Genomic DNA, 23,824 nt, shown 5'->3' with positions numbered 1-23,824 from the left:
CAGAATGCTTCTATGAGCCTAAAACTATTTCAAAACAAAAGCCCTGGTGCTCTGAATGACTAAACCAGAAACCCCAGGAATGAGCCCAGGTATGAGCATTTTAAATCTGCCAGGTGAATCTGAGGTACAGCCGAGGTTCAGAACTCTTGTTCTGGAGATGATTTTGAAGTATATCTCACCTGGATTTGTTCTTAGAGTATATTCCCTGAGAGCAGCTCCTCGGTGAGCAATTCTAGCCTTCAACCCCATTTACAAAGACCAATTTCCTTTAAGAAAAGTTCCAGAATTTCTCAGTTCCTCCCCAATCTATGGTCCCGTCTTTGTGATGCCCCAGGTTCCACACAGCTGAATAAGGGATGGAACATTTGGGAAAACTACAAAAAAAGAGACAAATGCGTTTTTGTTCCCACTTCTCTTAACACCACATTGCTAGGAACAGAAAAAGAACTTGAAATGTTTCAGATACAAGAAAACCTTAAATTTCTTTTTTAAAAAGAAAGGTGACAAGGTTGCACCTGGTTCATAACCATCCTTCCCTCCCTTGCTTCTCTCCATGCCAGTTACAGCACACACCTCCCTGGAGACCTATGAGAAAGGTGGGTATAGTAGGTGGTCACTCCAACATTAGGTCCAGCAGAAAGACCCCTGCCCCCTGTGTGTGACCTCTCAAAACACAGAATTGGACAATACTGTTAAGTGGCAGCTACGCACAGTAGGTGGGGATGAGACAGCTGGCCCCTTGGGCTGTGGCGGCTAAGCCTCAGCACCACAGATAGCCAGCTTGTTGCTTGTGACTCCAGAAGGGGTCAGAAAAGCCACCTCCATGGGAGGGAGCAGGCCTAGGGCACATACTGGTGGGAAAGCATGCTTTCTACATTTGGCACATGAGAGAGGCTACGGCACATGAGAGAGGCTACGGCACATGAAAACATGGCAGTATAAGGGGAGCCAGAAAGTATACCAGGGACAAAGCCATGGATTTGAACCCTCAGCCAAAACTAATCCCCTCAGTTTGCTGAGAAAGTGCTACCAGCAGCAGAGGGTTGGCATGGCCACATAAAGGCAGTAACTTGCACCCACATGGCACCTGGCTCTGAGAGGTATAAATACACTGCACTGTATGGCATCAGGGGAAGAGGAGCTGGGCCTCAGGGAGTAGAGATGATGTTCCTTCCATTCCTTCTAGAAGCTGGCTCCTAGAGGGCTGTGCTTGGCTGACCCCATCTCCAAAAGGAGGCCAGGGCCTGCTGAGAAAGCTCAGGACCCACACCTGTAAGGGCCATCTAAAACGTGGCCTGGAGAGACAGGGACGTGCTGGCACGAAGCAGCTTGGCTCCCTCCAGCAACCCCACATGCTTGTCTGTTCCCCAGCTCAGAGCTGCCTGGCAAGCAGTTAAACTCCTGCGTTCCGCCCAGGGCTCTCCTCCACTGAGATGCCAGGCTTGCTGCTGTGATTGGACCCTAGAGGAAAGAGGAAAAGGAGAATGAACGTCCAAGCTGGTGAATGGAGCAAAGCCTAAGAAAATCACGTGCTAAATCCTTAAAACAGGGAAGGGCAAAGAATGAAACACAATCAGCCTGACTTGTTCTCCTAAGAGAAAACTACTCCAAGGACGGCCACAAAGGATGGAGATTCCTGACCCCAGGAGACTGGGTAAGAGGAAGCTGCCCTGGATGATCAAACACCCTGTGCTGGAAACGTCCCAAGACTTGCAGGGGATTCATGCTCCTGTATGTTTTCCAGAATGGTGAACCTCAGCTCCTACCTCCCCACCTCCACCCCAGGAGAAGCACCTCCCTGCCTGGGGAGCTAGCTGTATACAGTGCCCAGCAGCTGCCAAAGGGTGGGAAAGCAAAGCAAAGAGAAAACAAAGGAGACATTTACCTGGGTGTTCTCTTAAAACAAAAAATTGCTCATAGTCCACAGTCAGTTATCAACTGCAGTTTCCAAATGTGCCAAAGAGGGAAAGGTCTACTGGGAAGGCTAAAGAGAGCAGAGAGAGAGAGAGAGAGACACAGAGAGTAGACAAGCTATTGAGCAACGGCCAGCCTCTCAGTTCTGCAGCACACCAAGGAAGGCTAGAGAGGACCATGCACCACACAGGTACCAACAGGCCGTTGCACAGCCCACAGAGGGAACCTGCCAAGCTCAGTAGTGTGGAAAATAGGCCACATGGAGGATTTACTCAGAATTTGAACAGGAGGTCAGTTGTCAGAAAGCCTTCAGTTAAACCGGTATTTTAGGCTTTTCAGGTAATTTGGGCTGTGTCACAACTCTGCAAATCGACTGTTGCCACTTAGAGACAGCCACATGCAATCCATAAATAAGTAATATTTATTTAAAAGAATACAGGTAGCTGGCCAAATCTGGCCCTTGCACCATAATCTGCCTGCTTGTTGCAGGCAATGTTAGATGATGGTACTTTCCAAGTATTTCAGTGAAGGTGGTTGTCTACCAGCACTTCACTCAGGGCCCTAGCGCAGGGCTGTCACCATGGGCAGTGCCCCAGTGAATCCTCCATGTGTGCAGTGACACTAAGATCTTCAGGGTAGTGAAATGCCAAACTTACAGAGAAAAACACAGATGACCCCAGAGTTCAGGCAATAAAAAAAAAGGTAGCAGGCAAGCCTCATTAGGAACAAATGTATTATTGAAAAAACTTAGGTAAAATAACCAACATCATTATGTTGACAATTAATTCATCACAAAGAGGAAAAAATGCACAAAGCCCCTGTATATCACTTACTTTCTTACACAACAACCCAGTGACTACCTGAAACCAAGGGATTTTTATTTTCATTTTTTCCCCAGTTGTGGAGCTTGAACTCAGGGCCTGGACACCGCTCCTGAGCTTTTGCTCAAGGTTAATGCTCTCCCCCTTTAAGCCATAGCATCACTTCCAGTTTTCGGGTGTTCAATTGGAGGTAAAAGTCTCATAGACTTCCTGCCCTTGCTGGCTTTGAACCTCAATCCTTAGATCTCATCCTCCTGAGTAGTGAGGATGTGAGCCACTGGGGCCTGGCCAAGAGATTTTAATTTTTATACCAGTAGTAGAGCTTGAACTCAAGGCCTTGTACTTGCTTGAGCCATGATTCCACTTCTAGCTTTTTGCCAGAGATAAGGATTTCAAGGAACTGTCTGCTCATGCTGGCTCCAAACCTCAATGAGGACAGGGAGTTTGGCCTACTGGTTGACTACTTGCCTAAATGTACTATGTATGTGAAACACATACATAGAAAAAATCCAGAAGCGGTGCTGTGGCTCAAGTGGTAAGAGTGCTTACCTTGAGAAAGTACAGGACAGTGCTCAGGCCCTGAGTTCAAGCCCCAGAGATGGCCAAAAAAAAAAAAAAAGAGAGAGTAGATATGAGTCACTGGCACCTGGCAACAAGGTTTTAAAAAAAAATCTCCTTTGAGGAATGTAGTTTAGTGGTATCATGTTTGCCTACTATGTGTAGCTTGGGTTCTAACTAGGGATGTGGACCAAGTGGTAGGGAATTTACCTAGTAACTACAAATTGTAGTACAACAAATGACTCTGGATTCACAGCAAAAAATCAAAATAAAATCTCTGGGCATGTGACAAAAGATGCACTGAATTGAATCTGTACCTTGAATAAAATGTACAGTCTGGATAGCAAATAGAGCCAAAAAAGGTTCCAGTATAAGAAAAGTAAAACTAAATGGCTTATATTTGTAAGAAAAATCTGGCAAGGCAAACATGTCAATGTGAAATTCTGTACCAGGAACTCCACCCCAAGAGGTTCAGCTCATCTAAGTAGCCGGTCCTTTAGAAAAGGTGGCGACTTGCACTCAGAGCCAGCTCTTGAGAAACAGAGCCCTCAACACTTAGGGCTGGAGCCCACAGGGACTAAACCATCCATCACTGTGGCTCATAGTGGAGGCCTCTGTCTTGTACCTGCATTTTACCTCAGAATTCAGAAACCATAGCCAGGCAATTTCCAGCTCCACACATGGACTCAACCACTAACAATCAGGACAACAGGAAGCTGGGCTTCCACCACTCTGACCTCCCCACACCTGACTTCAGCCCCAGGTGTCTATCCCACAAAGTCTGTCTCCCAATATGCCCTTCCTGTGCACTGTGGAGCAAGGTGAGATGGTCCTTCACCACTGGAATGAGCTGCCCCAACTCCCAGGCAAATGCTATTCTGAGCCAAACCCACAGGAACCCATAAACTTCATTGTCCAAGAGACATAACCCCAATCCTAACTGGCCAAAAGAATGTCTGAACTTGCTATTTTCCTACTTATCAACTAACTACTCTAAGCCAACTGAAGAGGCCCTCAGGAGAAAATGCTGACTTAATACGATCAGCGTGCCAGGTGGTCTACAGCTTGGTGTCACCCAAACTACTCGGGAAACAAGAAGGCAAAGAATGGGAAGAGAAATGGAGGCAGCAGAATACAAGGCAGGGGAGAACAGTGAGCAAGTCTGAGGTTAAGCAGTGAGAAGTGGCAGCTTCACATGCTCTCTGTGTGCCAACACTGCAAGATGTGTCATATGGGGTGCTTACCTGCTGCTGTGGATTTGTCACCAAGGAGCTTGGTCTGGCTGCCTGGGATGGCATGAAGGTCAGAATTCTCAGGGGATGGTGGCAGGCTCTGTGCTCGGGTGGCCAGGAGTGCATTGAGGTACTGCAGACGTGTAACCTGCAAGGCAAAGGAGTTAATCAGCAGGTACCATGAGAAGTAGATGCTGCCAGTAAGGCATAAACAAGGCCTCACTTCTGACCTTCACAAGGAGACAAAGGAAGAACTTTAAGCTAGTGAAGTGCAGAAAAAGCCCCAGAACCAAGTGCTTTTTTTTTGTTTTTACTATACTGGGTGTTTTGGTTTTGTCCTGGGTTTTGATCTCAGGGCCTCACACTTTGCTACCTGCTTGGGCCGTATCTTCTGCCCTTTGTGCTCTAGTTTTGAGATATGGTCTTGCCTTCTGCGCAGGCCACCCTAGACTGAGATATGGTCTTGCTTTCTGCGCAGGCCACCCTAGACGATTATCTTCCTTGTTACGCCTAGCTGGATGACAGGTATGTGCCACCATGCCCAGCTCTTTAAGAACTCTCTTTTACCCATCCACTTACCAGATGGCTGGGATGTTCGGTATGCACCAAAATGCCCAGCTACCAGTGAGATGGAATCTCGTGATCTTTCTGATAGACTTGCATTACATTTCAATCCTGATCTCAGCTTCCTGAGTAGCTGTTTATGGGTGTGAGCCACTTGTGCCTGGCGTAAGCCAAGTGTTCCTGAGATCACCTCAGAACATCTGAGTATGATTAAGGCATACTGTATGCATGTTAAAACAAAACATGTATCCATGCGGTGGCTCACACCTGTAATCCCAGATCTCAGGAGGCTGAGAGCTGAGGATTGCAGTTCAAAGCCAGCCTAGGCACAAAAGGACCTGAGACTCTTTATCTCCAATTAACCTCTAGAAAATGGGAAGTGGGGCTGTGGCTCAAGGGTAGGGTGGTAACCTGGAGCTGAAGAGCTCAGGGACAGCGCTCAGGCCAAGTTCAAGCCCCATGACCCACAATTTTTAAAAAATGTCAGGGCAAAACCCCTTTTGTCAACTAATTGATGATAATAATATTCCACAAGTCCCAATGGAGATCACATCTGGGGCCTGGAGGCAGCCCCACAGCATAGCGGGCCATAGCCATCCGGGGAGCAGAACCTCAGCATTTAGGTATAATCTTGGAAAGTCCTCTGTTTACTCTTCACACACTTGTGAGTGGAGACAGCAGGTCTGGTTAAGGCCAACATCATGAACAGCCCAACTGGTTACCTTAATGAGCTGCAAGTCAGAGAGGGCCCGAACGGTATAGTCAGGACAGTACGTGGAGGGGCGGATGCTCTCTGCTGGCTCGGGCTGCAGGTCATGGCGAGCAGGCAGTCGCGAGGAGACTGGGGACTGGTGAACTGAGAAAAGGAGCAATCTGTGATGGTGATCGCCACTGGAGGAGGAAGCTTTCCAGGACTGGGGTGGTCATGGAGATGAGGAAGGAAGGAATGTTGCAGTGCCCTCTATGCAGCACAAAGACAAGGAACAAACATGGTGTGGGAGCAATGGGCTCTCAGGGAAGCTAGAGTCCTACACATGAAGAGCCACAGACGGCGGGGGATCTGCAGGCTAAGACACCAGCCCTAAGCTCCGACAGGGGACACAGCTCACCTGAGGATGGGGCTGTCAGCGCAGACACTCCATAGTAGGTGAAGGCCCCATTTTCAAACTTCAGACCCTCCTTTCCAATCTCCACCTCAACCTTGCCCTGGAGGAGAGGGGAAGAAGAGGAGACAAAAGACAGATTATCTTTCCCATCAGAAAGGAACACAGGAATAGACTATCACTTTCCTGATTCAGGGGTGGTATGTATGTGGCTGTCCCTCTACCCCTACTCCTCAAGGACTCTCCTTTCACACGTACCTGCAGGATGAGGATGAAGTAGTCCACTGGCTGGCTACGCTGGTACAGGTAATGATGTGCAGCCAGGCGATTGCTCTCGTCAAACTTCACCTCCTGGTTCACACTAGGATGCTTCAGCAGGTGCAGCAAGACCTTTTCGGAGATTCTCAGTGGGCTGAACACATCCACCTCTGCCCCATGATGGGAGAAAGGGACAGTGTCCACTGGGGCTCAAGTAACCTGTCACCTTCTGTACTCTCCCCAGCAAGCCTAAGCCGTTACACTCACACAAAGGAGCTGGGCAGAGCATACATACAGGCCAGCAAAGGCTCCCCAGCCACAGCACGCCAGGGAGCACCAGCCTGGCACTGTTCTTGCTCATGTGTGTCACACTTCAGCTGACCTGAGATGCTGCAGAGGGAAGCAGAGAAGCGCTCTTCTGAGCCTCTGCACTCCAGGACAGGAAGCCAGAATTAGTGTCTGCAACTGGACACAGAAATCGGACAAGGACCACTGGTTCCCTCACCTCTGGAAAGGAAGCGTTGGGTGGCCAGGAGCAGTTGAGGTGAGATTTTTACTTTATATTCATCATCAGACACCTTGAACAAGGAGAATTCCTCCTTCCGCTTTAGTGGGGCACTCAGGGGAACAGCCTTCTTCCTCATAGTATCAGCTCCTGCAGCAGAGAGAGGCAGCATGGCATCAGCAATTGGTCCAATGAACATAACAAAACCAAAGGGTGCCTTTCCTGGTGGAAGGGGCTTTCACCCAGCTCTGAAAAGCTTTAAGTAAGAGACCACTCACTGAATTGCAGATACCAAGCTGTTTAACCTTAGGAGAGCTTTTGCTACAGAGATTGCTGGCCATCACTTTCCCCTAAAAGGTTTGATTCACTCGCCTCTTAGTAGCCTATAAGAATAACCATACACAGAAAGTTTAGGTTGACCCCAGAGCTACTTCCCTAGATGGAAAGTTCTGCTGGTACCTGAGCCACTTCCTAAAATGGTCTGCTTTTGCTGGGCTTAAGGGCCCCACCCAAACATGTTTGTTTCTATCTTTAAAAGTGTGTTTCAAGCTCTGTTCTGGGCTGTGGTCTTTGAAACAGGAGTCCTCCAGCAGACACTGGCTCTCTAAAAGAGACTCAATTTGACCTCTCAAAATGTGGCTTCTTTTTTTCTCGCTGAGTTCACTGACAACATGAGGATGGCTGCTAATGGGAGCTGCAAGCATATACATGAATTACAAGAACACGATGGGATGGTATGAGTTGCATGGAGGTGCAAGAAGAACTCTGCTGCAAGGGAACAGTACTGGTCCATGAAGATATGAGGTGAATGGGACCAGCCAGTTTCCAGCGGCACTGATTCACTAGCCTTTGATACATATGTGTCAGGAGAGTGGAAGAACCAGTTGAGCCAGAAAATGACTGGGAGTAAAAACTCACCGTAGTCTTCAGATTCATCCAGGATCTCGGACTTGATGATCTCCTCGATGACGTCCTCCAGGGTGACCAGGCCCAGCACCTCGTAGAAGGGGTCGCCCTCACCCTCATTGTTCACCTTCTGCACGATGGCCAGGTGGGACTTCCCTTCATGGAAGAAGACATTCCTTCACAGCTTGCAGGGCTTCCATGTCTTAATCAACCTTGACGCAAACCAGCGCAACAGCAGAAGCTAACACTTGTCACCCTTTCCCTATGTTCTCAAGATTCTCCATATACTGAGGGAAATCTGAGACCTTGTCCATCTACGAGAATGCAGCAGAGCTAGGATTTAACCTTGGGTCCATGGAACTCCAAACCATAGCTTAGAAAGGGCCCCTTACCCAGCAACTGGAGCCATGTGCTAATAAAGGAACAGACTCCCGGAGACAGTCTAAAAGGGCTAGGGGGCGACTGACCACCCAGCTAGATCTCTGAAAGAGGTATTTTTGTTTTCTTTCTTGCCAGTACTAGGTTTTGAATTCAGGGCCTTGTGCTTGCTAGGCTAGCACTCTACCAACTGGAGATACACTTCCAAAACAGCTTTTTATTGGTTATTTTGGAGACAGAGTCTCAAGGTCTTTTCTGTCAGGTCTGGCCTTGAACCTCAGTCCTTTGGATTTCAGCCTTCTAAGGAGCTAGAATTATAAGGCACTAGGCTTCTCTGTCTCTCTCTCTCTCTGTCTCTCTCTCTTTCTCTCTCCCTCTTTTTGCCAGTCCTGGGCTTGAGCTCAGGGCCTGAGCACTGTCCTTGGGCTTTCTCAAGGCCAGAGCTCTACCACTTGAGCTTCAGCACCACTTCCGGCTTTTTTCTATGTATGTGGAACTGAGAAATCGAACCTTGGTCTTTGTGCATGCTAGGCAAGCACTTTATCACTAGGCCAAACTCCGGGCCCCTAGGCTTTTCTTTTCTTTTCTTTTTTTTGCCAGTCCTGGGCTTGAGCTCAGGGTTTGAGCACTGTCCTTGGACTTTCTCAAGGCTAGCACTCTACCACTTGAGCCTCAGCACCACTTCCAGCTTTTTGCTATGTATGTGGGGTACCGAGGAATCGAACCCGGGTCTTCGTGCATGCTAGGCAAGCACTTTACCACTGGGCCAAACTCCCGGCCCCTAGGCTTTTCTTTTCTCACTGTCCTCCTGCCTCAGCTCTGGAGTGCTAGGATTACAGGCACCATGAATGGCAGGTTTACCTGCTTCTCCCCCGCCATCCCCCCCCCCCCCCCCACTGCTGCAATCCAAACTGTGAAGGGACAAAGTATTGAAGGTAGGAACTTCCCCCCTTGCTTTTTACATCTTTCTTGTGGTAGCTTCCCATTTGGTTCATCTAGTGAGGACATGTAAACTTCAAAAAAGGCCAAGTCTCCAAATTACTGGGGAAGCTTCAGGATTTACTCAGCATGAGATAGGTTTCATTATTCACAGAATTACACATTTACTGAAAGGAACAGAAGGCAAGCCATATATATAATTTTAGGTCTGAGTAGCTATGAGTCAAAAGACTCAAATTAATAAAGTTAGAAATAGAGAATAGTAAGTATCAAAGAAACCCAAAGGATCATGAAGCAATACTTAAAATACTTACAATCAGGGTCAGGAGTGTGGCCTAGTGGTAGCATTCTCACCTAGCATACATGAAGCCCTGGGTTCAATTCCCCAGAACCACATACACAGAAAAAGCTGGAAGAGGCACTGTGGCTCAAGTGGCAGAGTGCTAGAGCCTTGAGCAAAAGTGTCCAAGGACAGTGCCCAGCCCCTGAGTTCAAGCCCCAGGACTGGCAAAGGAGGAGGAAGAGGAGGAAGAGAAGAAGGAGGAGAAGGAGGAGGAGGAGGAGGAGGAGGAGGAGGAGGAGGAGGAGGAGGAGGAGAAGGAGGAGGAAAGAGGAGGAGGAGGAGGAGGAGGAGGAAAGAGGAGGAGGAGGAGGAGAAGAAGAAAAGAAAGAAAGAAGAGGAGGAGGAGGAGGAAGAGGAAGAGGAAGAAGACAAGGAGGAGGAGGAAATTTACAATCAAACTGACAAATCTAGAATCTAGAAAAGAATAGATAAATTTTCTAGATCACAGCTGATTGAACCAAATTGAACCAAGAGGATATGAGCCACTTATAATAAGCAATGACACTGACACAGTAGTAGTGTGTCCTAACAAGGAAAAGTTTAAGACAAAATATATTCACTGCCATTCCATCACATCTTTAAAAAAGGACAGTAATACTCCAAACTCTTCCATGAAATAGATAGGGAACTAATACCACCGAAATCTGTGAAGCGAGTATTAACACTCATTCCCAAACCAGACAAACCCAACAACAACAAAAGAATTATAAACCATGAGGGGAGGGGAGAGGGGAGGGGGATAGGGACAAAAACATAAGAAGGGTTATCAATATATGTGAAGTAATGCACCTTCTATCTGGCGACTATAACTGTAACCCTTCTATTAATTATAATTTTAAAAAGTACTTTTAAAAAATTTTTAAAAAGAATTATAAACCAATTTCTTTGGTAACTATTGATGCAAAACTTCTTTTGTGTTTGTGTGTGTGCCAGTCCTGGGGCTTGAACTGAGGGCCTGAGTACTTTCCCTGAGCATTCTAATTCTACTACTTGAGTAAAAATTCTACTTTTAGCTTTTTTAGTGGTTAATTAGAATTAAGAGTCTCATGAGGGGCCAGGAGTTTGGCCTAGTGGTAAAGTGCTTGCCTACCATGCACGAAGACCGCGGTTCAATTCCTCGGTACCACATACATAGAAAAAAAAAAAAATCCAGAAGTGGTGCTGGGGCTCAAGTGGCAGAGCTCTGGTCTTGAGAAAGCCCAAGGACAGTGCTCAGGCCCTGAGCTCAAACCTAGGACTGGCAAAAAAAAAAGAGTCTCATGAACTTTCCTAACAATCCTCAGATCTCAGCATCCCTGGTAGCGAGGGTTACAGATGTGAGTCACCAATGATCAGCATAGTGCTAAAATCCTTAATAAGATTCTTACAAACAGAATTTAACAACATATTAACTATCACCCACCATGATCAAGTCAGTTTCATCTCAGGAATGTGAGAATGGTTTCACATATGTAAATCAATAGAGTAGATTGTATAACAGGAATAAGAAAAACCACATAATTACCTCAACTGATTAAAAAAAATCCTTTTTCAAAATTCAATATCCTTTTATTATGAAGCTCTGAAGACCCAGTTACTGGTAGCTCATGCCTAGAATCTAAGCTACTCATGAAACTGAGATCTGAGGATAGTGGTTCAAAGCCAGCTCAAGCAGGAAAGTCCATGAGGCTCTTCTCTCCTTTAACCACTAAAAAAGTCAGAAGTGGAGCTGTGGCTCAAGTGGTAGAGTGAAGAACCTTGAGCAAAAAAGCTCAGGGACAGTGCCCAGGCCCTGAGTTCATGCACTAGGACCAACACACACACACACACACACACAACCAATAAAGAAACTACAACTAGGAATATAGAAGGAATGTACCTGAAATTTTTTAAAGCTATGTATGACAAATTTAAGCCAATATCATAATAAATAGAAAAAAAATTTTCCTTCAAAGTTTAGAAACTCAGCCCTGGTGCCAAGGGTTCCCCTCTCCCACACTTATACATATGGTACTAGAATTCCTGGCCAGGACAATAAGGCAGGAGAAAGAAATAAAAGGGATTAGGGAAGGAGCGAGTCAAATTATCTCTATTTGCTGGTAGTGTGACCCTACACTTAACAGCTTCTACAGACTCCACTAGAAAATTTCTAGGTCTGATAAAACACCTTTGGAAACAGCAGATTATAAAGTCAACACTCAAAAAACAATAGGTTTTCTATATATCAACAGTGAGCCTCAAACACCTAAATATTTACTTAACCAAGAAAGTAGAAAAGTATAAATATGAAGAAAGTATAAAAATGTAGACAATGAAGAGACCAGAAATAGAAAGACTTCCTTTCCTATGCTCATGGATAGGCAGAATCAGGATCATGAAACAGTCATACCGCCACAGCAATCTACAGATTCAAAGCAATACCCATCGAAGTCCTAATGTCACCTCACAGAAATAGAAAAATCAATTTAAAAATTCATATGAAGGGCCAGGAGTTTGGCCTAGTGGTAGAGTGCTTGCCTAGCATGCACAAAGACCCGGGTTCAATTCCTCGGTACCACATACATAGAAAAAAAAGCCAGAAATGGTGCTGAGGCTCAAGTGGTAGAGCTCTAACCTTGAGAAAGTCCAAGGACAGTGCTCAGGCCCTGAGTTCAAGCCCATGACTGGCAAAAAAAAAAAAAAAGTTCTGAGTAAGAACTTTGGAAATACCACAATACCAGACTTCAATATACTGCAGGGCCATAGTAACAAAAAGTTCGATGCCTGCAAAAAAACAGACCCAAAGACTAATGGAACACAACAGACAACACAGCCACAGCTATCTAGTTTTCAACATAGGAACCAAAGTATACCCTGAAGAAAAGACAACCTTTTCAACAAATGGTGACTTGCAGGAAACCAAAAGTTGACCCTCGTTCAAAATTCATCTCCAAATGGTTAAAAAACACTCAAAGTAAACCTGAAACTTTATTTTTGTTTTTTTTTTTTTGTTTTTTTTCCAGTCCTGGGCTTGAGCTCAGGGCTTGAGCACTGTCCTTGGACTTTCTCAAGGCTAGCACTCTACCACTTGAGCCTCAGCACCACTTCCAGCTTTTTGCTATGTATGTGGTACCGAGGAACCGAACCTGGTCTTCGTGCATGCTAGGCAAGCATTCTACCACTAGGCCAAACTCCCGGCCCAAACCTGAAACTTTAATCTACTACAGGAAAGCAGAAAAACCTGGAGGTTATAGGCACAGGTAATTATTTTCTGATTATTTCCAATTCTCCAGAAATCATGAACTAGAATTGATAAATGGAATTATATCAAATTAGAAAGTTTCTGCACAGCAAAACAAATAATTATCAAAACAAGGAGACAATCCGCAGAATAGGAGAAAATCTTGGCCAGCTATTCAACAAATGAAGAATGATATCCAGAATATACAATAATATATAATAACAATATCCAGAATATACAAAGTATTCCAAAAAGTAGCAAAAGAACAAATAAATGAAGACAGTTTTCCAAAGAAGAAATACAAATGAATGGACAAATGAATGTTCAACATTCTTAGCTATAAAGGAAATGCAAATGAAAACTACACTGAGATTCTATTTCACCTGTCAGAACGGCAATCGTCAGCCAGGCACTGGTAGCTCACTCCTGTAATCCTAGCTACACAGGAGGCTGAGATCTAGCCCAGGCAGGGAAGTTTCATCAGACTCTTCATCACCATTAAACTACTCAGAAAAGCCAGAAGTGGTGCTGTGACCCAAGTGGTAGAGTAGTAGCCTCAGCGATAGCAGCAGGCCCAGAGTTTAAGCTCCAGGACTGGAGGAAAAAAAAAAAATCAAAAACCAACAGCAAACAGAATGGCAATCATCAAGAAAATAAACAACAAATGCCACGAATGACACAAGAGAAAAAGGAACCCTCCACACTGTTAGTGAGAATGTAAACTAGTACAACCTCTATGGTAATCACTGCGAAGGTTCCTGAAGAACCTAAAGATAGCTGGTTGCCAGTGGCTCACACTTACAATCCTAGCTATTCAAGAAGCTGAGATCTGACAATTCAGGCTGAAAGCCAGCCTGGGCAGAAAAGTCTCTGAGGTTCTATCTATAACTGAGACAAGGCTCAAAAAGTAGAGGACTAGCCATAAGCAGAAAAAGCCAAGTGAGAGCCCCGAGTTCAAACCTGATATCAAAAAAAAAAAAAAAAAAAAAAAGCCAAAAGCAGCTAAAAGCAGACCTTCCTTATAACCCCACCATTCTATTACTGGTTAGCTATGAGGAGAACAAATCAGTATTTGAGAGATATCTGTGTGCTTACTGCATCCTTTTCACAAGAGCCAAATGGTGGGACCAGCTGAACTGCCTAGCAACAAGCAATGGATAAAGGTGTGATGTGTGTACATACATACACACACATAAACACATATAATGAAACATTACCTAGCTCTAAATAAAAAGGAAATCATGTCATTTGCAGGAAAGTGTACAGAATTGGAGGACAACATCTTAAGTGAGCCAAGCCAAGCTCAAAAGCTAAATATTATACATTTCTGTTTGTATGTGTAAGCTATCTAAAGACATACATATCCATGGACATATACACATAAATATATACCTAGATACATAAATATATACATAATGTGGTTCTAACTATGAGACCTGTTTAGAAGGAAGCAGGGAAAAGGGAAAGGGAGGGTGACTAATTTTGAAACAGACTGAAACTAAGACAAAGAATCTAAATGAAGGTTATTGACCAAATGGGGGATTTTGGGGGTAGGGAAAAAGAAAGCAACAGATGGGGTTAGTCTGAGCAAAATATTATATACATATACATATACACATACATACACACACACACACACACACACACACACCTGAAATATTATGGTGAAAACCCTTGGTACAACTAATAATACACCAAAAGTCGAATGTCAGGCTTGTGGGGAGAAGGCACAGCGGGAGGGAGTTGGGCTAATAAGGAGTAAACAAGGATGAATATGGTTGAAGTAGTTTGCTTATATGTATGAAAATTGAGGGCCAGGAGAGTGCCTAGTGGTAGAGCGCTCGCCTAGCATGCATGAAGCCCTGGGTTTGATTCCCCAGAACCACATACACAGAAAAATCCAGAAGTGGGTGCTGTAGCTCAAGTGGTAGTGTGCTAGCCTTGAGCAAGTGTCCAGCCCAGGCCCTGAGTTCAAGTCCCACGACCAACCCCCATCCCAAAAAACAACAACCACCACAAGATGAAGTGTAATAGTTATAATACATTGCAAGCCACCCAATAGACAAACTATTATTCCAACATGCAATCAATATAACAATAGTAACGGATACCTTACTTTCTTTTTATACTAAGGCTCTAAAACCTGTTGTGTAACACTTGCAGCACAACTTGATTCAACAAGATCCCTTTAAAGGGATGCACAACCACAGATAAGAGTAGAAGAGCTTCTGGACAGAGCTGGGCAGGTCTGAGGCATAGCACTAAGTACATACCCTCCTCTGTTACTAGTGAAAAAGCTGAGGGTAGAAGTTGGCCCATACCTACATGTGAGCCTTATTTGCTCTTAGGATTTTTTAGGAAAGAAAAAAAAAAAAAACAAGCTCACATTCTGGTGACTCAAACTTTACATATGAGCTTAACTAAATAAAGTACCATTCTTCAAAGAGCTCCAATATCCTTGGACAAAAATTAAAAGGTAGAAATGAATGACTATATTAAGTAAGTCATCTCCTCTTCCCAGGAGGAAAAGGCCAGGGCCCCTGAGAACACTGCTCAGTCTTACTAATCAGAGGCCTGGATTAGGGTGTCAGAGTCTCTAGATTCTTTCCAACTCTGGGTGGTGGTGCTGGAAATGGCTCAACCCAGCTGCTCTGACACAAAATGCAAACTGGTCAGATCAGACCAAAGAGGCCACGAGCAGAACACACAGTTTCTGGAATTCTAAAACCAAAGCCCTTATTCTAAATGGCCATCTCAAAGCTGAGAGGCCTTAATGTAGTTCCCTGAAAAAGGAAACCAGTCCTTTTGGCTACTTAATAAGATGGCACTAATTGGGCCGGGAGTTTGGCCTAGTGGTTAAAGTGCTTGCCTAGCATGCAAGAAGACCTGGGTTCCATTCCTCGGTACCACATACATAGAAAAAAGCTGGAAGTGGTGCTGAGGCTCAAGTGGTAGAGCTCTAGTCTTGAGAAAGTCCAAGGACAGTGCTCAGGCCCTGAGCTCAAGCCCAGGACTGGCAAAATAAATAAATAAATAAATAAGATGGCACTAACGTTCCTTGCTCCCAGACTCCAATGAAAACAGAATATGATTTTGTGACCTGCCACACCAGCATGACTCACTGCCAGAAGGAAGAAGGTAGGACTCCTGGAAGAACAATCCCAGAACAGTGAGCGTCCACGTGACTGAATCTTGGACAGATTGTCCAGGGGTCCAGAAAGCAACCATGAGAAGGCAGTAAGGGAATATAGAAAGGTCAGCTGGAGAGATTATAGCTCACTCGCCATCTGAGGGCCCTCACGTGGTGCCTGCATGCTCTTGACACACCAGCTCCATGGAGTCATGGGCAAGTGCGAATGGCACGATCTGCCAACATAACCAGAATACTGGAAAGACTTTAGCTTTAAGTTTAGTTAATAGGCATAGTGCTACTCCAGTTATTTAGGTGTTGGAAGATCCTTTCCATTATGCCTACACTTTTTAATGTATATGGTGCTAGGCAAGCACTTTACCACCAACACACTTGTGTGCATTCAGGCTAAGAAAAGTTATGTGCAAACAATTCTCCCAGCTGTATGAGCAGGTCTGATGCTTTCCAGAATTGCGCCAATCACTTGGCTTCTGACAAGGGAGTAAACCATAACTCAGCTGCTGCTCAAAGCAGTGGGTCAAAGTAGGTGAAGTGGATGATAGAGTTTACCCACTTTAATCTTTTTTTGTTTTTTTCTGTCTGTCATAGGGCTTGCACTCTGGGCCTGGGCACTTTCCCTGAGCTTTTCAGCTCAAGGCTACCACCCTACCCCCTGAGCCACAACATGACCTTCAGTTTTCTAGTGGTTAATTGTAGGTAAGAGTCTCACAGACTTGCCAGACGGCGGCTCACGCCTGTAATCCTAGTTACTCAGGAGGCAGAGATCTGAGGCTCAAGGTTCAAAGTCAGCCCAAGCACAAAAGGACCTGAGACTCATCTCCAATTAACCTCTAGGAAATGGGAAGTGGGGCTTGGCTCAAGGGGAGGGTGGTAGCCTTGAGCTGAAGAGCTCAGGGACAGCACCCAAGATGAGTTCAAGCCCCTGACCCACCAAAAAAGAGTCTCTTGGACTTTAGTACCTGGACTAGCTTTGAACCACGATCCTCAGATCTCAGCCTCCTAAGTAGCTAGGATTACAGGAGTGGGCCACTGTGCCGGGCTCATTTTAATCTTTTCTTCTCCTAAAGAGTCTTACTAGGGGTTGACAGAGAAGGCAGCAGAGGTTAATAGCACTATAGCAAATACAAGTCACTTACTACATTTCCTCTTCCAGGTCATAGTGTACAAAATAACAGCTACATCATCTCAAACCTGCACCGAGAGGTTATTTCTCTCTCAGCTTACAAAATTCCGGAGAAGATGATACTTGGTGCTACAAAGAAGGGAACAGAGTAAGGCACTGAATGGTACTGCCCAACATGCCAAGAACTTCATGCCAGCGTGATGGGTAGGCACCACAGCTGTAGAAGCAAGGCAGGCAGAAGACTGGGCTGAGCGATTTTCACCTGTATTTCTAGCTATGCAAAAAGATCATGATCCAGTCTGGCCTAGCAAAAACACTGGAAAAATGGCTAACGTGAAAAGAACTAGTGGTATGGCTCAAGTGGTAGAACATCTTCAACAAGTATTCAAATTTAAATTCCAATGCTGTCAAAGAATATGAGAATAAAATATAGCCTTCGTTCTTAAGCAGAGGAATAAAAGGGTTATGACAAAATGGACTTTAACAAAGAAAAGCAGAAATTACCAAAGGACTGCAGAAAGAAAAGCTGAGGGCCAGGAGCAGAGCCTAGTGATAAGAGTGCTTGCCTAGCGTGCACAAAGCCCTGGGTTCGATTCTTCCATACCACATACTGAGAGAAAAGCTGGAAGTGGTGCTGTGGCTCAAGTGGTAGAGTCCTAGCCTTGAGAAAACCCAAGGAGAGTGCTCAGGCCCTGAGTTCAAGACCCAGGACTGGCAAAAAAAAAAAAAAAGTGGTGCTGTGGCTCACATGGCTCACATGGTAGGGTGGCAGCCTTGGAGCTGAAGAGCTCAGGTACAACGTCCAGGTCCAGAGTTCAAGTCCCACAACCGACAAAAACAAAAACAAAAAAAAAACAAAAAGCTGAAAAAACTCTGATAAGAAAAGCTGGGCCCTGGTGGCTCACACCTATAATCCTAGCTATTCAGACAGGAGAAAAAAAAAAAAAAAGGTGGGAAGGCTCCAAGACATCACTTGAAAGACATGAGTTGTTTTATCCTGAGAAAAGGTCCTCATTCACGAGTGTACTCCCATTCGATCTTGAGGTCCATCACTGGCTTCTAGGAGGAAGCTTTTTAGCATGTGGTCAGGTAGCTTCTGGAAATAGTTTGATTCGAGCAGAAAGGCACTGAATTCCAATCCTCCAGCATCAGAACCTGCTTGGTCCTCTAGAGCAGTTCATCTACAACAGAACAGTATCTGGGCCTCCCTGGCTCTGACGTTTCTTTCCTATGACATGTCAAGAACAAACTGGCTCAAGTACCCATCCTCCGTAGGAATACTCTGCTCTGCTACTCCCAGTCACTAAAGCCTAAATCTATTCCTGCAAAGGCCAAATAAGGGACTGGAGTATGGCTCAATGGTGGAGCACTTGCCTAGGATATACAAGGCCCAATTGTGAGTGTAAGGCGGGATGTAAAGGGCATCTTGACCACTGCCCTCTTCTCTTGATCTCTAGCTTTCCCGTGGAAAGTGGTCCCTTTCTTTAACTTCTGGTACATTCTAACCTTCCTTTTTGTGGGTTCTGCTACTTCTTCCATTCCTGTATAGAGATCTTAACTCCTTCTCTGGTCCATCATGATTCTCATCAGCTTCCTGCCTGATGACTCTTCACCTCTATTTCTTCAAGTCTCATTTGGCGACTGCTCATAAGCAGAGAAAGTACAAGCCCAGTGAATGTTTTCTTAAGAAACCTGTTAACAAGACTTGGAAACACTTGGTCTGTGTGCTATCCACTTAAAAGGAGGAAGTCTAGCTGGATCACACCTGTAATTCTAGCTACTTGAGAGGCTGTCATTGGGGTTCAATGCCAGCCCTGAGAGAAAAAGTTTGAGACCACTTTTCAATCCATATGCTTATCATCCCAAGCTAAGTGAGGCTGAGATTGGGAAGATCATAGTATCAGGCCAGCCTGGGCAGAGAAGTCCTTGATATTGGTCTCTGTGAAGGAAAGCTGGACAGGGCAGTTACCAAATGCCTCTGTGATCCCAGCAAGCCTAAAATTTGATAAGATTGTGGCCCAGTCATTTGGGGTTGCAGTATTCAGCTCCCCAGCCCATGTGTTATCCCGTGTGCTATGACCATGGCTAGTCAGTGTAGGGTCTTCCTCAATAAAGTTGCTTTTCGGGGCCAGGAGTTTGGCCTAGTGGTTAAAGTGCTTGCCTAGCATGCATGAAGACCCGGGTTCGATTCCTCAGTACCACATACATAGAAAAAAGCCGGAAGTGGTGCTGAGGCTCAAGTGGTAGAGCCTCTAGCCTTGAAAAAGTCCAAGGACAGTGCTCAGGCCCTGAGCTCAAGCCCAGGACTGGCCAAAAAAATAAAATAAAATAAAGTTGCTTTTCGTTAACAACAACAACAACAAAATTGTGGCCCCAGCTCACACCCAGCGCTAAAGAGATACCTTATCCTATAAATAGCCAATTAAAGAAGACAGCACTTGGGGCTGGGAGTTTGGCCTAGTGGTAGAGTGCTTGCCTAGCATGATGAAGACCCGGGTTCCATTCCTCAGTACCACATATATAAAAAGAGCCGGAAGTGGTGCTGTGGCTCAAGTGGTAGAGCTCTAGCCCTGAGAAAGCCCAAGGACAGTGCTCAGGCCCTGAGTTCATGCCCTAGGACTGCTACAAAAAAAAAAAAAAAAAAAAGGACTACAAAACTGGAGGCAGGGTTGAGCATTTTATCCAGTATTACCAATAAGAGAGAGAGAGGAGCTGTACCTCCTGGTTCATTCCATCTACCAACTTAGGACAGTTGCTCTGCTAACAAGCATCACTATCAGCAGCAGGTCAGGGCCAAATGTTTCACACATCTACCCCAGATTCTTAGACTCATCACTAGCAACTAAGAACTTCATGCAAGAGTCCTAGGCTAGTCTTCCCAGGGCCTAGAAGCTCAGAATAGGCAGAGGTAAAATGGAACCCAGACTTCTGACCCCAGGACCATACTGCTGCCCCACATCACGAGAACAGCCTCAACGGCATACCTACCTCCAGGAGCCTCCAAGTGAACCCCACCATGGGTTCCTCTCACAGAGAGGAGATCAGGGCCACATTTGAAGGAAATGGCCAGGAGCATCTGAGAACTGTCAATCCAAGCCATCAGCACACTCCTGAGCTATACCCAGGTTTGTGTACAAGAGGAGGTGAGATACGGAGATGGCCTGCTAGAGCCCAGCACATTGCAGCATTCAACACATTGTGTAGTGCTTATTCACAAAGAGCTACCTCTCTGCACTGATCACTCCAGGACCTTAGGCCAGAAGAGTTCCCACCTACCCAGAGGACACCGCTCATCACACAGTCTCTTTAGGATAGAGTACACCCAGAGATCCCTGGCCCATAGGAATGAAGATGAGAAGCATGACTGGTGGTAGCTCTGGTACCCTAAAGAATGAGAAGAGCCAGGCAAGGTGGTTCACCTCTGTAATCCAAGCTACTAAGGAAGCTGAGATCTGAGGATCAAGGTTCAAAGCCAGCCTGAGCACAAAAGGACCTGAGACTCTTATCTCCAATTAACCTCTATAAAACGGGAAGTGTGGTTAGCTCAAGTGTAGGGTGGTAGCCTTGAGCTGAAGAGCTCAGGGATAGTGCCTAGGCCCAGTTCAAGCCCCACGACCCACAAAAAAAAAAAAAATAAATAAAGGAAAAAAAGAATGAGAAGAACCAATGGTTTAATATTTTTAGAGGGCCTCAATATTTTTACTCTTTTTTTTTGGGGGGGGGGCGGGGGAGGTGGGTGGGTGGGGGAGGTTGTGGGACTTGAACTCAGGGCCGGGGCACTGTTCCTAAGCTCTTTTGCTCAAGGCTAGCTAGCATTCTATCACTTTTAGCCACAGTATTAAGAATCAAGCAGACATATCTTCCGCCAAATTAGGAAGGCGGCTCCCATGAGGGCTGTTAAGGTCTTTAGGGCATGCATGTATATTGTACTCAGGGTCTGGGTACTGTTTCTTAGCTTTTTTGCTCAAGGGTAGCACTCTACCACTCTAGTCATAGAACTGCATCCCAATCTGAATGAGTATTTATTATTTTTTTTTTTGCCAGTCCTGGGACTTGAACTCAGGGCCTGAACACTGTCCTTGAGCTTTCTCAAGGCTAGTGGTCGGCTACTTGAGCCACAGCACCACTTTGTTTTCTTTGTTTTTTTTTGTTTTTTTTTTTTTGCCAGTCCTGGGCTTGAGCTCAGGGCATGAGCCCTGTCCTTGGACTTTCTCAAGGCTAGAGCTCTACCACTTGAGCCTCAGCACCACTTCCGGCTTTTCTATGTATGTGGTACCGAGGAATCGAACCCGGGTCTTCATGCATGCTAGGCAAGCACTTTAACCACTAGGCCAAACTCCCGGCCCCCACTTTGTTTTTTTCTATATTTGGTACCAAGAAATCGAACCCAGATCTTTGTACATGCTAGGCAAGCACTCTACCACTAGGCCAAGCTCCTGGCCAACTGAGTCTTTAAATATCTTAAAAAGCCACTCCCAGACACAAGAACATTACAGGGAGTTGGTTTTCTGGTGGTTAACTGGAGATAAAAGTTTCAGTGAACTTTCCTGCCCAGGCTAGTTTTGAACCACAATCTGTGCAGCTCAGCCTCCTGAATTGCTAGGATTACAGGTGTGAGCCACCAGCAGCCAACTCTTATGTTTTTACTTTCAACTTTAGGAGTTACTGAAACTATTGAAAGGAATCAGTAAAAATGTGGAGCTAAGGGAGAAGCTGACACATCTTACTTAAATGTAAGAAAAGGAGACAATAGGGTAGAACACTGGCCTGGCATGCATGAAATCTTAGGTCTGATCCCTAGAACTGAGCAAAAGAATTAAAAATGAAGGAAATTAAAAAAAAAAAAAGAAGAAAATGTAGCAGCAGTAGAGAAGAGGAATGGAAACTAATTCAGCATGGATTGTACTAGTAAAACCAAAGTGAAACTTTTCTCAATATTCTATCATTTCTTGGTCTGCAATCCTGAAGGCAACAACCCAGCAAAGACTTAAAAATATTTTTTTTTAATCATTTTATTTACTTTGCCAGTCCTGGGGCCTGAATTCAGGGCCTGGGCACTGTCCTGGAGTTTTCTCAAGGCTAGCACTCTACCACTTGAGCCACAGTGCCACTTCTATGTGGTACTCAGGAATCCAACCCAGGGCTTCATGCGTGAGGGGCAACCACCCCCAGAGATCTTAGCAAGGCCAAGGGAACATCACCAGGCAGTTAATTTGGTATTAAGTGTGTACAGATAATAGCCTAAGGATATGTGATCACCTTTCCTATATTTTTAGCTGCTACCCATGAATTCTGATCCACTATAAGGGCCAAGTGCAGGAAAATGCCTGGGTGTTAAAGGAGTCAAGTGGACATATCCTCCTCAGATCGGGAGGACTCCCATGAAGGGGTGTGTGTGTGTGTGTGTGTGTGTGTGTGTTGTACTCCAGAGTCTGGGTGCTGTTTCTTAGCTTTTTTTCCCCAGGCTGGCACTCCACTCCTCAAGTCTTAGAACTGCATCCCAGTCTGAACGAGTCGTTAAACACCTTAACAGGCCATTCCCGGACCCACGGGCGTCCCTCCCCCGGGGAGCTGGTCGCGATCCCCCTTCCTTACCTCGCTTGAATTCCTCCAGGACGGCGTCCAGCTTGGTGTCGTTGAAGACGAAGTGGAGTGGGTGGTTGTAGAAGCGAGTGATGGTGGTGAGCGGCGTGCGGTCTTCGGGGTCCACGAAGGCCAAGTCCTTGAGGTAGAGCATGTCCACGATGTTGGAGCGCTCGTCCTCGTACACTGGGATGCGCGTGTGGCCGCTCTGCATGATGCTGGCCAGGACGCCGAAGTCCAGCACGGCGCTGGCGTCCAGCATGAAGCAGTCTTCGAGCGGCGTGAGCACGTCCTCCACGGTCCGATAGCGCAGCACGCCCTTGCTCAGGTCACTGTAGGGGTCGCCGCCGCCGCGCGCCAGTTCTAGCACTCGCTCGCGTAGTCGCCCGGGCCTCGCTGCCATCTCCAGCAACTGCCCCACGGGCAGCGCCACCGGCAGGGTGAGCAGCACCGCCAGGCGGCTGAGACCGAGCGCTCGGGGCGCCAAGGCCAGAGCCCAGCGCCCGCTCACGGCGGCCGGCAGCACCTCGCCCACCAGGAACACCAGCCCTGCGCAGCCCAGCACGGCGGGCACGGCGCGCTGGCCCGCCGCGCGGTACAACACCACCGCCAGGGCCGCCTGCGCCAGGCTGGCGAGGAGCAGCAGCGCGCCCAGGGCGCAGCCAGCCCAACGCCGAGCGGGTTCCAGGCGCCGGGCCGCCGCGCGCTCCGCTTCCGACCCGCTCTCGCGCAGCACCTGCACGTCGGCCGGCGCCAGCGCCAGCGCGCTCAGCTGCAGGCCGCGGGCCAGCGCCGCCAGCGCCAGCAGCCCGGCCGCCCCCAGGCCCAGCGCCCAGGGCGGCGCCGCCTCCTCCGCTCCGCCGCCGCCGGGCTCCACGCGCACCGCCAGCAACGCGGAGTGCGGACGCCCAGCCTCAGCGCGCAGACGCAGCAGCGCGCGCCACTCGCCCGGAGGGGGCACCGCCTCCTCGGGCGACACGGCCAGCCCGCCCTCGGGGCAGCCGGCCCCCTCTGGGGCCACCCAGGTCCAAGAGCTGTTGGCCAAGCCCGAGCCGAAGAGGCGCAGGCGGAAGGTGGCCTCTGAAGAGGCCTCTCCGCGCACCCACCCGGAGCCCACCTCCTCCAAGCAGAAGCCTAGCAGTCGCGGGCCGGGCGCCACTTCCCCCGCGGCGTTGCCCAGGCAGAACACAGCGAGCACCCAGCCTAGCCGACCGGCCGCAGCTGCAGCCGCCGCCATCGCCCGCTGC

At 46.9% G+C, this 23,824-nt stretch overlaps 1 protein-coding gene across 2 annotated transcripts; it reads right to left on the bottom strand.

Moving 5' to 3' along the window:
* Nucleotides 1-1,055: 1,055 nt before the first annotated feature.
* Cnnm3 (cyclin and CBS domain divalent metal cation transport mediator 3) lies at nt 1,056-23,817 on the bottom strand. 2 transcript variants are annotated; one of them, XM_090336432.1, is made up of 9 exons: nt 22,590-23,817; nt 7,874-8,017; nt 6,956-7,105; nt 6,451-6,620; nt 6,199-6,295; nt 5,812-5,945; nt 4,538-4,673; nt 1,886-1,984; nt 1,390-1,461 (listed from the first exon to the last, which is right to left on the bottom strand). In XM_090336432.1, exons 1-8 carry the CDS (start codon nt 23,812-23,814, stop codon nt 1,935-1,937), a joined length of 2,106 nt encoding a protein of 701 aa, XP_090192558.1. In that variant the 5' UTR covers nt 23,815-23,817; the 3' UTR covers nt 1,390-1,461; nt 1,886-1,934. The 2 variants fall into 2 exon arrangements, with proteins under 2 accessions (XP_090192557.1, XP_090192558.1); XM_090336431.1 differs by lacking the exon at nt 1,886-1,984 and having other exon boundaries at nt 1,056-1,461.
* Between the last annotated feature and the right edge of the window lie 7 nt (nt 23,818-23,824).

The sequence above is a fragment of the Megascapheus bottae genome, chromosome 7 (genome assembly GCF_031878675.1).
Source record: "Megascapheus bottae isolate mThoBot1 chromosome 7, mThoBot2.hap1, whole genome shotgun sequence".
Classification (NCBI taxonomy): Eukaryota; Metazoa; Chordata; class Mammalia; order Rodentia; family Geomyidae; genus Megascapheus; species Megascapheus bottae.
This window is presented reverse-complemented; position numbering and strand designations above follow the sequence as displayed.

What these genes read in the sequence shown, in the direction of transcription:
- Cnnm3 (XM_090336431.1), bottom strand. Translation starts at nt 23,814, where the DNA reads ATGGCGGCGGCTGCAGCTGCGGCCGGTCGGCTAGGCTGGGTGCTCGCT. An exon ending in CCTGGAGGAATTCAAGCGAG is followed by an intron (nt 8,018 to 22,589) that starts GTAAGGAAGGGG and finishes TCTTCCATGAAG; the next exon opens with GGAAGTCCCACCTGGCCATC. An exon ending in TGACAAATCCACAGCAGCAG is followed by an intron (nt 1,462 to 4,537) that starts GTAAGCACCCCA and finishes TCTTTCCTCTAG; the next exon opens with GGTCCAATCACAGCAGCAAG.